General features: G+C 46.3%; 1 protein-coding gene across 1 annotated transcript in view; it reads right to left on the bottom strand.

Moving 5' to 3' along the window:
* The window catches only part of CWH43 (cell wall biogenesis 43 C-terminal homolog), a 62236-nt gene extending 50452 nt beyond the window's left edge, over positions 1 to 11784 (bottom strand). The window contains exons 1-2 of the mRNA XM_014594906.3: positions 11634 to 11784; positions 10274 to 10465 (exon numbers count right to left, since the gene is read on the bottom strand). Coding sequence (XP_014450392.1) covers positions 10274 to 10465; positions 11634 to 11676 — 235 coding nt within the window. The 5' untranslated portion in view covers positions 11677 to 11784. The remainder of the gene's footprint in view (positions 1 to 10273; positions 10466 to 11633) is intronic.
* Positions 11785 to 13797: the final 2013 nt, after the last annotated feature.

The raw sequence follows: 13797 nt of genomic DNA, 5'->3' as shown, positions 1-13797 counted from the left end.
TTCTTTGAGTTACCCCAGTTGATAAAAATGTAGCTTATCAACAGCAGAAACAAGATAGCACAGTTCAAAATACTAGATAGAGAAGCACATGATCAGTGGACCCCAGTGGAATAAAGCAAAGCTACTATGATAGCTAGGATTGGTTACTGGGAATAAAGTAGATTTAGAACGGATTAGAGGGCATTTCCTTTTGTTAATTAGATTTGTATGCCTTTCTCCCCCAAATTAGCTCAGTGTGGCATACAATAAAAAACAAAATAAATTATAAAACGGATAAAAATATTAAAATAAAATAGCATGTTATCAAATAAGTTCCCCAAACAATGCCCCAGCTGTACAATGTAAGATGAGGCTGTCACAACCCAAAGTTGTGAGTTTTGTTTGTGTGTGCTTCGGCAACGCTAAATTATGTTCCTGCTAAAATTACAGCTTCCTTGCACGGTGGAGTTCTCTGCTGCAGAAGAGAACTCCAGTGCAACGGGGAATTTCCCGCCAAATTTGCAGCTTCTTTGCATGGTTCATTTCTTTTGTATCTTGGAGATGCACAGTGCAAAGGAGTTCCCGCCATTTGTATAAGAGTTCGTACCACATTATTGGGCAACTCTAATATATGCATACGTGGCAGCTAGCAATTGGCTTGCTAGCCGTATAAAGGGCTTGGGTGGCTTCCGCCCAAGTTGGAGAGAAATCACTTGGAGAGAAATCACCTAAAGAGCGTGAAGATCTCTAAGTGCTGCGGATCCTCACGGACCCAACGCATTTCTTAAGCAGGCAACAGAGGTCTGAACAGCCTCTAGCCTCTCCCTGTCGCCGAGCGCAATCCTAGACGTATCCCTTTCCTATATGCTCAATTTTCAAACCCACGGAGCCTTAACAACTCCGGGGACCTGAGAATCGAACAGAGCCCACGGAACTTCGACAACTCCGTGGGAAAGAATTGCCGAACCCGCGGAGCCTAAACAACTCCGGGGCCAAAGAACCGAATTTGTCATAGTCCTCCAACAAGGATTTAAGCGGAGCTGCACCTGGAAAACTGTCCAGCCTACACCGCGACCATCTTGGGTGTAAGTAAATAATCTTTCAATCAACCATTACGCTTCTGTGACTAATTCTAGCCCGCGCGTGCCTTGCCTCCGCGCGGTTTCCTCTGACCCCGCGTGCCTGGGCTGCTGGCCACAGCCCGCGTGCGCAAAGACGGGCCCGGCTCGCCCCCGGCCCGCACAGAGGCTACAGAAATTATGGTGGTAGCATGGACTTCAGCATAGATGGCAATGCTGGATACAGATTTGGATTGTTAGTCTGCATTGAAATCCATCTTGCTGTGCCTTCCTCTCCATCATTACTCATGCGAGCCAAATTAAATGAGGGTGGGTATATTTACATATGTTACAGCTGAACCTTCATCTGGTGGCTAGATGTTCCCTCACTATAAATATATGGATCCTCACACACAGCATGTGTATGGTGTACACACAACGAGACAATACAGCACTGATTTTAACAAGCAAATAGTATGCCTGAGTTTTGATAAGGAGAAGGGATACAGGAGTGAAGCAGGAGATAAGTATGACTGGAAAGGGTGCCTGGCAGGGGAGGAGATGGGGGAAGGGGTCTTCAGAAAATAGATATTTTTCCCAAATGAATGAAATGAACAAACATAGTTTTGAGGTTTTTGTAATTGTTTAAATGAATAGCCAAAAACTAATGTAGGGAGCAGGCACTCTAACTAGAACAATTACATTTAATCAAAATGTCAATTTTCCATTGAAAAATAGTTTTGCTGTGAATTTTTGAGCTAGACTTAGAGGAAAGGTATGGGAGATCTGGGCCTGGTAGATGAATGGAATGGGGGAGGAGAAGGCAGGAAAGAAAAGGCAGGGAGCCAACAGGCACAAAGCTGCAGGGGAAGAGAATGAGTGGGAGACATGGCATGCTAGGACAGAAAGAAGAGTGACAGCATGAAGTAGCTAGACCACTTGAAGGTGAGAATCGTCAGCTGGATATAGAAAGTGTCCAAGCCTTTAAGAAAAGCTGCTGCTTCTGCTGCTTTAAAGGTGGGGCATTTGGTAGTTTAGGGTGGTTTAACTGTGTCCCAGAACCCTTGGTAATAGTCAGGCATAGGCTATCTGAGGCTCCAGAGGGACCTAGTGTTCTCACTGGCTGTACTAAGAACAGAGAGGGTGAAGAAACTGTTCCCATCTCATCCCTTATTGCTGCTGTTATGCACAAGAAGTCAGAGAGGTAAGGGCTAAATCACAACTGGTCCAGCATAGGTTGACACCTAGGGGAGAAGGGAAGAGGACAGGCTGTGATCCCTCTCAAGGCAAACTCTTGCAAAGAGACACTATAGGGATAGCTGGATAAAGAATAAAAAGGGATAGAGATGTTACTAGTGCTGCCAATAGTACTACAAGCCTCAGAACGAGCCTGGATGGGGACACAGGGTGGATCATATCCCCATAGTGGCAGAAGCTAGCTCTGTTTAGGAAGTCCCACTGTCCAGTGTACTTTCTGCAGTGCCTAAACACTGCATTAGATCTCCAATCAACGCCACTCAGTAGCACAGCTCATCTCCAGAGCAGCTTGACCAGAGCTCGAACCATATCTTTTTTTTAATGTGTAACCCACAAACAGGTCAAGAGAATCTTTCACATCCTTTATACACAGCCACAAAATAGAAAGTAATTTTTAAAATACGGCACTTCTGACCTGGACCCCAAAGACCTCATTGCTCATTAGCAAGCTCCCTAATAATTATATTTGCTAAATAAAACACCACAATGTAAAAAAATCCTGGGGAAAAAAATTCTAATTATCAGCATGGCCAACAGGCTGTAGCCAAAAATCTCTTCAACCTGTTTTTCTCCCCTGATACCACAGCTGCAAAGGCTCTTCTAGACCACTTGAGGCAGTATAGGAAAAATGGGTCCCAATCCCATCTGGCGTGCCAAAATCTGTGTGGCAAAGTGGGCTCCCCGACTAGCCACAGTGCTAGTTTACCCACTTGCCTTTGGGCACGCCACCCACCTGACTAACCTGCCACACCTTGTTGTTAATTAATTAAGATATTAATTGAGGCGGGAGGCTGCCCATTCTTGCCCCGAAGCCAGGGGGTGCTATCTGCAGCTCCATTCCTCCCCTACACCACAGCCCAAGCCTCACAGATGGCATCCAGATAACACAGTGCTCCCAGCCTACAGCTGGACCAAGCTTAGGCCTTGTTGTCAGGTCTCAGACACACTCACATCCATACTGCCCTCCTCTCACTAGAGCCTCTCACACTCTACCCTCTCTCACAGGGTCTCTTTCACACATTGACAACTTATACTGCCTTGCTCCCTCTTGGAGCAGGCCCCTTAGGCCGTAGGCTTTACCTAGTTCGTACCTTGGGTGGCAGACGTACTGTCTTTTGGGTCTCTCCCGTGACCCTCACCGGGGTAGTGGCCAGCCAATTACCCGACCGGGTCTAAGCTTGCCCTGGCCCCTTCCAGGGCAACTCTATATAATCAAACATACTGGGTTCCCAGGCTTCTGGTTTTTCTCCTGCACTGGGGTGTTCTTAACTCACACCACAACTGGTTCTCCAGGGTCTCATGGGGACTCTCACTCCCTCTCTGGAACAACACGTCATTGTGCTCTACTAAAGCTCTTGCTTTCGACCCACACTCAGCCTCCCAGTGGTGGAGGACTTACTGGGGTCAGGACTCACCCCTCTCTGACTGAGCCCCCTTTACTTGGCCCCTGGCCCAAACTACAGCCTTAGGCGTCCGGAGACATACCTTGGCCTACTCCCCTCACATGGGGTTGCCCCCTCACTGGGGCTCCTCTACTCTGCCCCCTTCACTGGGGCTTCACACCACACCCTTCACTGGGGCTCCACGCCGCCCCCTTCACCGGAGCTCCACAGTCTGCATAATATAATCTTTAAAAAGCATTTTTCTTATATAATGGGAATTTGTACTGATATGAAAGTCTCTATTTATTAACAGAATTAAAATGGAGTTTTCTTTTCACTCTGCTGTACTGGTATACTAACCAATACCATGAACACATAGGATGTTTTTCATAATGTATTTAAAAACTTGGAATGTCCAGTTTTGTACCAAGTTACTAAGGTGATAAATCCAATGAAAGAATTAAACCAACTGTAGCAATTATAGAAATATTACAGTTGTTTGTCTCAGGAAAAGTCATTGGTTCCATGTTGAAGTCTTCGATCAGCAATGCCCTCCATGACAAAAGCCAAGATATTCAATATGTCTTTAGACTTAGTCATTCTACTACTGACCAGATCATAGAATTATAGAATCACAGAGCAATAGGGTTGGAAGTGATCTCCAGAGGTCGTGTAGTTCAACCCCTTGCCTGAGAGAGGATCATCCCTATCCAAACTTTCCCATACAAACCATAATCTAAACTCTATGGAAGACTACTGTCAACCCAGGCACAACACCCTAACATGCCACAGGTAAAGCAGGGGAACCACAGCAGCTAATAGGCAACTTCTATGAAATGTTGTAAATCCATGCTCGAGAGATCGTTGGTAGAGGGCCATATCCCCCGCTACAGAAGAAAGCAAAAACCAGCACAGTCCATACCAATCTGGCCATGGGGTAAAATTCCTTCCTGACCCCACATATGGTGATCAGTCTGACCCTGAGCAGAGAGCCAAGATTCTCTAGCCAGGAACCTCCAGCTTTGGTCCCAGCAGAAACATTGGCACACCCGAATCAAAGTCCCCAGCCTTAGCTGTAGCCAGCACCAAATGCCTCTGAGGAAAACTTAAAAACACCCTGACACATGTAGCAGAAAGCAGGGGATGGAAGCAACCAGCAAAGATCAGAAGCATGAGAAACACCCATGGTAGAACCTAGGCAGAGAGACCCCTAGATCATACCCAACCACTTGTTGTCCAATCTCTTCTTGAACACCTCCAGTGATGGAGAGTTCACAATTTCCCTAGACAGTCTATTCCACTGCCTCACTATTCTAATAGTGAAGAGGTTTCTCTGGATAGCCAATCTAACTTACTCTGCTGCAACTTCAAGCCATTGGTTCATGTGCATCTCTCTGAAGCAGGAGAGAAAAGGTCCTTTTCCTTTTTTTACGGCAGTCTTTCAAGTATTTGAAGACTGCTATCATGTCCCCTCTTAAGTGCCTTTTCCGCAAGCTGAGCATGCCTAGCTCCTTCAGCCTCTCCTCATATGACATGCTTTTCAAGCTCTTTATCTTCTTTGTTGTCCACCTCTGGACCACCTCTATATTCTCCACATACTTTTTTAAATGTGGAGCCCAGAACTGCACACAGTCTCCAGATGAGGTCTAACCAGTGCTGAGCAGAGAGGCACTTTCATCTCCTGTCTTGCAGCTAATGCTTCTATTGATGCAGCCTTTTGTGTTGCTGCATCACACTACAGACTCATATTGAGTCTGTGGTCTACCAACACTCCCAACTCCTTTTCCATAATGCTGCCATCCAGCCAGGTGTCACCATTTTATGTTTATGTATTTGATTTGTGCATTTGATTATTCCTTGCATTTGGCCACACGGAACTTCAGGAGTAGTAGTCTCTCTATCTTTGTGAGAAGATTATGAATTTAATAAGCCCCTTTCAGTGCTTTTTAACTATTTCTGCTTGTCTTTTACTCAGTGCATGTAAAAAGCTTGTGAAATCTGATAAGGTGACTTGGCAGCCACAGGAAAAATGTGTTACTGACAGCAGAGCTTTATAATGGACTGGAAAGCTGTACGTAAGTTAATGGTTGACATACAGCAAGATCTCCTGTTTCCACAGGCATTCAGCCAATTGCTCAATATTAGCTTTGTCTGAAAGAGGCAGATGTCACTTCCACTCAACTGAACACCTTTTTGCTTTGTAGCCTTGAATACACCAACAATACTGCCTGATCACTAAACCTGACAAGCAGCAGCACACTTTGGTTTAATCAATCAGCCAACCTGTACAAAAGTCCCCCTATCATAGGACAGCTTCCAACTCCTAATGATGATCAACTTATTACTAATCTATTACAGACATGATACAAGCACGAGAGACAATGCTGGAGGATGGCTGAAAGGCATGGATGCTAGTATGGCAGCAACCACCATAATTTTGCAGCTTCTCCAGTTGATCTCCATGTAGGCAACAGCAAATGTCTCACCTGTGACAGAGCTATGGTTATAATTAATTGTACTGTGTAGCAGTGCAACGTGGGTGCTAAGGTGTGGCAAACTGATATTTCAGTGCTTCCCATCTTTATCAATTGTTCTAGAGCAAGTTCAATAATGGAGAAATTGTAGCCAAAGTCAGCAATTGCCTCTATCACTATTATTTTGGCTTTGGCAGCTTTCTTGGTATGGAAATGTCATTACAGTGCAAAACTAGTGACTTACAGGATGTGTTTGCCAAGAAATGCCACTATACATTTGGTACACATGTGGTCACCAAAAGCTTCGATGGCACAATTAAATCACCAATGACAGCAACAGAGAGAACAACCAGGCAGTCCATCCAAAGGATCAACTAGAGGACTGATATACAGAGCAGCTACAGTTATTTGAGACTCCCTTGATATTAACTGCTGCATACAGATATGTAGTGTTGTGGATCACATGAAGCAAGCACTTCAGGAAACCTAAAGACTGAGATGTCTCTATCACTTTTTATTATATATTGCCTTTAATCCTCTCTCCCTAACCAAGGTACTACTTTTCAAAGTTATTCAGTACATTTTCAGTTAGAAAATGTTAAGAATTCTGCTATTTGCAGTAAGCCATTTAATCAAGGATTTCACAAAATCTTCACTTCAAACCCTAACACAAAACCACTAGGCATAAAACCAAAAACACCCAAAACACCCTGCAATATGCCATGGGTAAGTCCTTGCCAATCTGACCTGGGGGGAAAAGATCCCTCCTGAGCCCAATTTGGTGATTGGTATGACTCTGAATTGAAAAGCAAGATCCTTTAACTAGAAAAATTAGTTTTCCAAGTAGTGGCAGAAGCATCGGCATAATCCAGTTTAAAAATTCAGCCTTAGTTGTAGACAGTAGCACAAAGCTTCAGAAGAAAAAAAACAAACAAACAAACAAACCTTGCATCATGATTTTATATTGTTAACTCTCTGTCAATATGCCTTTGGAATTCTACTCCAAAATGGTGATAAAAAGACAGACACTAGGAAGACTAGTTTTACAATTAAAGTAGAGTTTGAAGTACAATACAGGCTATGGTTATACCTCAGACTTCACCATAGTGTAAAGACACCTGCACTTGCTACTATCTTTAAACAAGCTACCTTGCTTCTCAGGAAAATAATTTGGCTTGCAAGGAATTCTGTGGCTCAGAGACTTCTAGTAATTCAAGTTAACCTGTTTAAGGCTAGCTTGGGTATCAATAACAGACATATTCGCAACCATATACAGAACAAAATCTTAAGATATACCTAGACATGTTTCTCAAATCACCACAGAGACATTTGATTAGCTTTTCTTTTTCTTTCTTTTTTTTTTTACTTTTGCTAGCTTTTATTTTAAGGCTTTTTGTTATGTTTAGGTTTTCTCTAACTTTTTCAAGGTTCTAAAGCTACATGTTAATTGTTGTCTGAAACATAGATGTGATGCTTCTTCTTTTCCCAAGTCATGCACCTCCAACTTAGCCTGTGGCCCACATGTGGCCCAGCTCAGATCCTCAAAAACCGAAAGCACCTTCATACTGGCAAGGCCAGATAAAGCAACCTTGGTCTCTAGGCACACACAAAAATGAGATCCTTATGGCCCTCAACTTGGAATAATAGTAACAGGGGATAGCTAAAGCTGGCTTGATGGGAAGCCCACCACTATGCTTCTTTGGTCTAAAGAATCCCAAGAAGATTAATAGAATGGGCAGCACAGTCACAGGCATGAGCAACTGGTGCCTCCTAAATCTGGGGGGGCACCTGCAGAAGCTGCCAACTGCAGCAGCCCTGTCAGGGTGGGCACCAGCCCTGCTGACAGCATCAGTGTTGGCTGTCAGGGGGGAAACCGGCCCCATCGGGGGGGCACATGCACCCCCTACCAGTCACCTATGGCCACAGGCTATGGGCAGGTGAACAGAGGCCCAGAGAACTTCTATTTAGTAGGGGTGCACCGATAAAGATTTTGAGGGCCGATACCAATAGCCAATTTCTAAGGAGGCATATTGGCTAATACTGATCCGATTTCCAATACAGCTGTGTCCAGCTGGTAAGTCTGTTGGGGTGGAAAGGGAGTGGGGAGGGAAGGGGCATGGGAGGGCAGATCAATGCTTGCCACGGTGGGCGAGGGAATGGGGCTGGGGCAGATGCTGCCCAGCCGGGTGGGGCGGGGTGGGGCATGGGACGGAGTCACAGCTTGTCTGGGGAGCACTAGAAAGGTGGGTGGACTCCTGCCCCTGCACACACCCAGGGAGGGCATGGGGGGGGTGTGCCCCCTGGATCTGTGTGGAGGAGGGTGGGCTGCAGCTGAAGGCTGGAGACAGGGATGTGCCAGGCTCTTCTTGGCAGGGGCTGGGCTTGGGGCAAGCAGTGGTGGTGCTGGGAGGGGGCTATGGGGGGGGGGGGAGCTGTAGCCACTCCAAATTTCACCATAGTCCCTTACAAACCCCACCTCCCAGCACTGCCACAGCCTACCCAGCTGTGCGCTGGGAAGAGCCAGGGCTGCTCCGGGTGGATGGTGATGGCACTGAGACAGGGGTTAGGGTGGGCTACAGTGAAATTTGGGGTGGCTGCAGCCCTCTTGGTAGCTCCCTCCCAGCACCACCACTACCCACCCCAACCCCAGCCACCTGCTGAGAAGAGCCCAACACAGCCCCAGCTCCAGTCCACAGCTGCAGCCTGCCCACCCCACCCTGAGCAGATCCAGGGGGGCACCCCCCCCTGCACTCCCCAGATGAGCCATGGCTCCATCCTGTGCCCCGCCCCACCACGGCTGGGCAGCGCTTACCCCAGCCGCAGCCCCACTCCCTCCCTCACCATGGGGGGCGTTGATCTGCCACCCCACACCCCTTCCTTCCCCTCCCCTCTAGCTTTCCATCACAACAGACTTACCAGCTTCATGCAGCTCTCCACACTGTCGGGCTGTGCTCCTCACTGCCTGCATGCTGTGCTGTGGCTGCGCGCGAGCACGGAAATTTATCAGCCAAATTATCGGCTGCACTGGGCTGATTTCCAATACGGCCAATTTTCTTTATATCGGTGCCAATCTGATATTGAACCAATGTATCGATGCACCTCTACTATTTAGAGAAAGATTGAAAAGACAAATAGGTTAAGTTAACAAAGAGAGAAAACTAATAAGAGGTGATAGGATGAAGATTTACAAAATAATCAACAGCTTGGAGAAAATAAGCAGGGTACTTCTAATCATCTTCTCTCCTCATACCAAAAGAAGGAGATGGTCATTGAAACTGAAAAGCAACATATTTTAAAGATAAAAGAAAATACTGTTTTTACCCCTTACATTATTTAGTTTTGGAATTTACTTGCAACAGAGTATCTTACTTGCAATTCCAAGGCCTCAGGAGTCAGATTTAGAAATGTGCATAAAGACTCAGAACATCTACAGTTAAATTACATTTTAAAAGACACAGAATCATAGAGAAATAGGGCTGAAGGGAACCTCAGGAGGTCATCTAGTCCAATATCCTGCTCAGGGCAGAATCATGCCTGTCTAAACCATTCTAGACAAACATTTGTCCAGCCTGATCTTAAAAACATCCATAGATGGAGATTCCACAAGCTGTCTAGGTAGCTTGTTCCAGTGGTTCATCACCCCCAGAAGAAGGAATAGAAAACCTGTGCTTCAAGGCACAAGGCAGCTACTGACTGATAAGTTAGAAAGAAACTTTCCCCTCAGTAGGGCATTTTGGAAGTGTCCATCAAAAGGTTTCTTACAAATTCCTTCAAAGGCTCTGGATTCTGACTACTGTCAAAGATAGGATATTTACAGAAGGGTCCCAAGCCCATCTGGTGTGCCAAAGTTTGCATAAAATAACTTTAAAGAGCATTTTTCCTATAGAATGTGAATTTGTACCGATATGAAAGTCTCTATTTATTAACAGAATTAAAAATTACTTTTAACTCTGCTGTACTGTTCTAAAAACCAATGCCATGAACACATGGAGTATTTCTCATAATTTATTTTAAAACATGGAATATCCAATTTTATACCAAGTTATTAAGGTGAAAGATCCACTACAATCATCTGAATCCGTTCCATCAATTGAATATTAAACAAACCATAAAGCATACTTACCAACCATAGTCAGTCTTAGCAGGGCTAACATATACTTGTTGTTAGCCAACTTCCAAAAGGGACCAAATATTAAGAATACTGGAGAAAAATAAGCCAAGGCAAAAACTTCCCAACCAGTAAGTGCCAATGTTTGTAGGGGGAAGTAATAAATCATAGATGGGAAGGCATGGAAAAGAGACCATGAAATGTAACCTAAAAGAAAGGTAAAAGAGTTATATCAATGTGTTTTCCTTATTACGTTTTACTTGAGATGTATTTACACCTAAAATACACTGGTTAGAGTTCAGATTGTGAATTTTCAGTAGCAGCTCTTCTCTGGAGAGATTTTTTTTTAAATTTCAAGTTAAATAATTATATTTGAAACAAACAGGTGAGACAAGGAGGGAACATAAACAAAACAGATCATGCATTCAAAAGATATATTGATAAGCGCAGGTCATGCTGACTTCACATCTTCATATTTTCCAAGTAGGAAGCAACTGTGCCCACCTGAAACCTGAGCTTCTGCTCCTGCTCCTGCCTTTGTTCCAAGGTAGTCTGCATCATCACAGGACCTCACAGAGGTGAGAGCCAGCTATGAACTGATGGTCCAAAGGAGTTTTCCATCTTTTGACTCCTCTGTGAAATCCTCTGACATATGAACTTTCATTTCTACCCAGAATAACTTTTACAATCTTTTCTCCGATGCCAGATGAAGGGTGTTCGTGCCCGAAAGCTTTCAATTAAAGAACATTTTTTTTTTTTGCAAAAATCTTGTTGGTCTAATAAAAGATATCATCTCTACTACAAGTCCAGATTACTTTTTCCTCTGTGCCAATACGGCTACAACCTGGATACCTGATGCAAAAGGAGGGATTTGGGGTTTTTTTTGTTTTGTTTTGTTTTCCTGTCGACGGGGGTTTCTTTTCTCCATTTAGACAATGAATACAGGCAGGTGAAGAGCCACTTCTCTTCGACAGAAGTGTTTGTGAATCAAAAAAAGCAAAGCTGGTGTCCAGAAATGGAGTGTGCAAAGAGGGTCTACACAGGTCCGGGGACCTGCAGCAGCAGAGGTCAGTGCAGGATCTCAGCACATCACAGGGAAGGCTGGTCAGACAGACACAGACTGACAACCGGCCCCACACGCGCGCGCGCGCGCACGCACGCAGTCCCAGCAGAGCAGGGGGCAGCGCCCTCGCCGCCGCCCCGCGGGCTGCCCCAGGCCCTGCTGCTCTCCCCACCCGCGCAGCGGGACCCTCTGGCTGGAGCCGCCCCGCCTGGCCACGGCGGGAGGATTCCCAGCGCCTCCTCGCCGAGGGCCCGGGCAGGTGCAAGAGCCCCCCCCCGGCATCCCCGCGGGAGAGCAGCCGGCGGCACCTACCCAGCGCCGCTTCCGCCAGCAGCTGTCTCTGGAGGGCCCACATCGCCGGACTGCCGCCGCCGCCGTCTGGCGCGCCACAGCTCGGACACTGCTGCCTCTGGGCGGGGCGGGCAGGGCGCGCCCAGCCTCCCCCGCTCGGGGAACGGGCCCCCGCCTTCCCGGGACACCCGAGCCCTTAGGATAGGCTCGGGGCGAGGGAGGGCCAGGAGATAAGCAAGCCCCATGCTGAGGCGCGGGCTGCCTCCCCTCCCCAGAGTCCTGCCCGCTGGAAGGGCAGAGCAGAAGCCCTCGAGACTCAAATCAGGGCCAAGAGGCTAGGCAACCCTCAGGAGCCATGGGCAGTCCTCCAGCTCGAGGGCACTCTCCACCACACCTCACTGGTGGGTCTTGGGATGGCTTAGGAGTCTGATCCTTGAACCACTGGACTTCAGGGGTTTGTTTCAGCCCAGCACAGGTGTAGGCTAAACTAAGAGTCAGCCTTTGTGGGTAGAAAAGGCTGGCTAGGGTTGTACATGGGATAGAGACAACAAAGGGACCTGTATGTTCTCGCTTTTCTTTTTCCAGGAAAGTACAGGATGTCTAACACGATACGTGTAATATATGTTCAATAGACACTACTCAGGGATGTTTGTATATACTGTGTAAAAATGAGATGACATGCAATATGATACCAATTCTGATGGTTTTTTTAGTATGTTATTTGGAATGTTGTATTATCCTTTTGTGAGGCCTCTGTGCCTCTGTTTGGAGGTCGTTTTGAGCCTTTTGTTACGGTCTGGTTTTCTAATAAAATGTTTTTAAGAAAAAAACAAACAAACGATCCATTGCCTCTCTGCCTTGTGAAGGCTCAGATCAAGCAGAGTGGGAGGGGGGAATACCACCTATGTGTGTCCAAGAAGGCAGTTTTCCTGAACCACCTCACAGGAGAACTGCTTCTGGCATGGTTCAGTACCTGCCAAGGTGCAACAGATTTAAGCCTGGTTTATGGAAATGGGAGTCTCCTCCCTTGCTTGCTCTGGGGGCCATATGGTTGAGGGCATGCAAAACTCGGGGGCATCTGAACCCCAAACCTCCCAGCTTGAGCTTGCTTGTAGGATGCCCCCCAAAGTTTTTGGAAACATCTGAAGCCCCAGGTGTGGGTGGAGGATGTTTGCCAGTAGTAGGGCCACTTATGGTTCTGGACTCTTGAATTTTGAATTAGTTTTGGCTAATTTGGCCTCAGATACAAATTAAATACATTTTTTAAAAATCCATCCAAACCCCAAGGTTCTGGGCTTGGGCCTGCATGTAGGGTGCCCACCAAAGGATTTGGAAACAGCTGAAGCCCCAGGTGGAGATGGAGGATGCCATGTATGGTTCTTGAATGACTCATGGATTTGGAGTTGATTTGACTGATTTGACTTTGGACACAAAAAAATTTCCTTAAAAAAACATTTTTATATATATATATATATATATATATATATATATATATATATATATATATACACACATACAGTAAAAATGCCTTAACCGGCACCTTACAAGCCGGCATGCTCTGTTAACCAGCATGCCGGCTTGAAAGGCAAAAGTGAAACCGGAAGTATCCATTATGGCACTTCCGGTTTCTCTGAGCCCCCATGGCCCGGGGCATAGCAGGCTGTGCGAGGCCTGCCTCCATGTCCCTTGGGGCCTGCGGGAGGGGCAGCAATGCCCCAGATGCGGCGGGACAAGGGGCATTCCAAACAGGCAAAGATGCCTGTTTGGGCCTCTCAATTAACCGGCATATTTTGTTATCTGGCACCCCCCATTCCCCATGGGTGCCGGATAACAAAGCTTTGTGTGTGTGTGTGTGTGTGTGTGTGTGTGTGTGTGTACATATATCCATCCACAGAAGCTGCAGGTCTTTCACCAGGGGGAAGTAGGCTGCAGGCTGGGATTTCTCTCCTTTTCCTTCCTCTGCTCGCTCTTCTCTACTTTAGGAGTAAGATGCTTTACCTCAAAAAAAGCTGTGGCTTGGTTGAGGTTCCAGTGCCATTGGAGCCAGTTGGCATCCAGTGACTCCCAACTCTTGAGGTCTGTGTCTGTTCTTTTGTGGTATGCCTTCAATATGGCCCTGCAGCATTTCCTCTGGCCACCCCAAGACCTCTGACCATTACTAAGCTGAGAGCAAAGCACTTGTTTT

The sequence above is a fragment of the Alligator mississippiensis genome, chromosome 2 (genome assembly GCF_030867095.1).
Source record: "Alligator mississippiensis isolate rAllMis1 chromosome 2, rAllMis1, whole genome shotgun sequence".
In the NCBI taxonomy this organism is placed as follows: Eukaryota; Metazoa; Chordata; order Crocodylia; family Alligatoridae; genus Alligator; species Alligator mississippiensis.
Note: the sequence above shows the minus strand (reverse complement) of the source record. Positions and strands in the feature narration are given on the sequence as shown.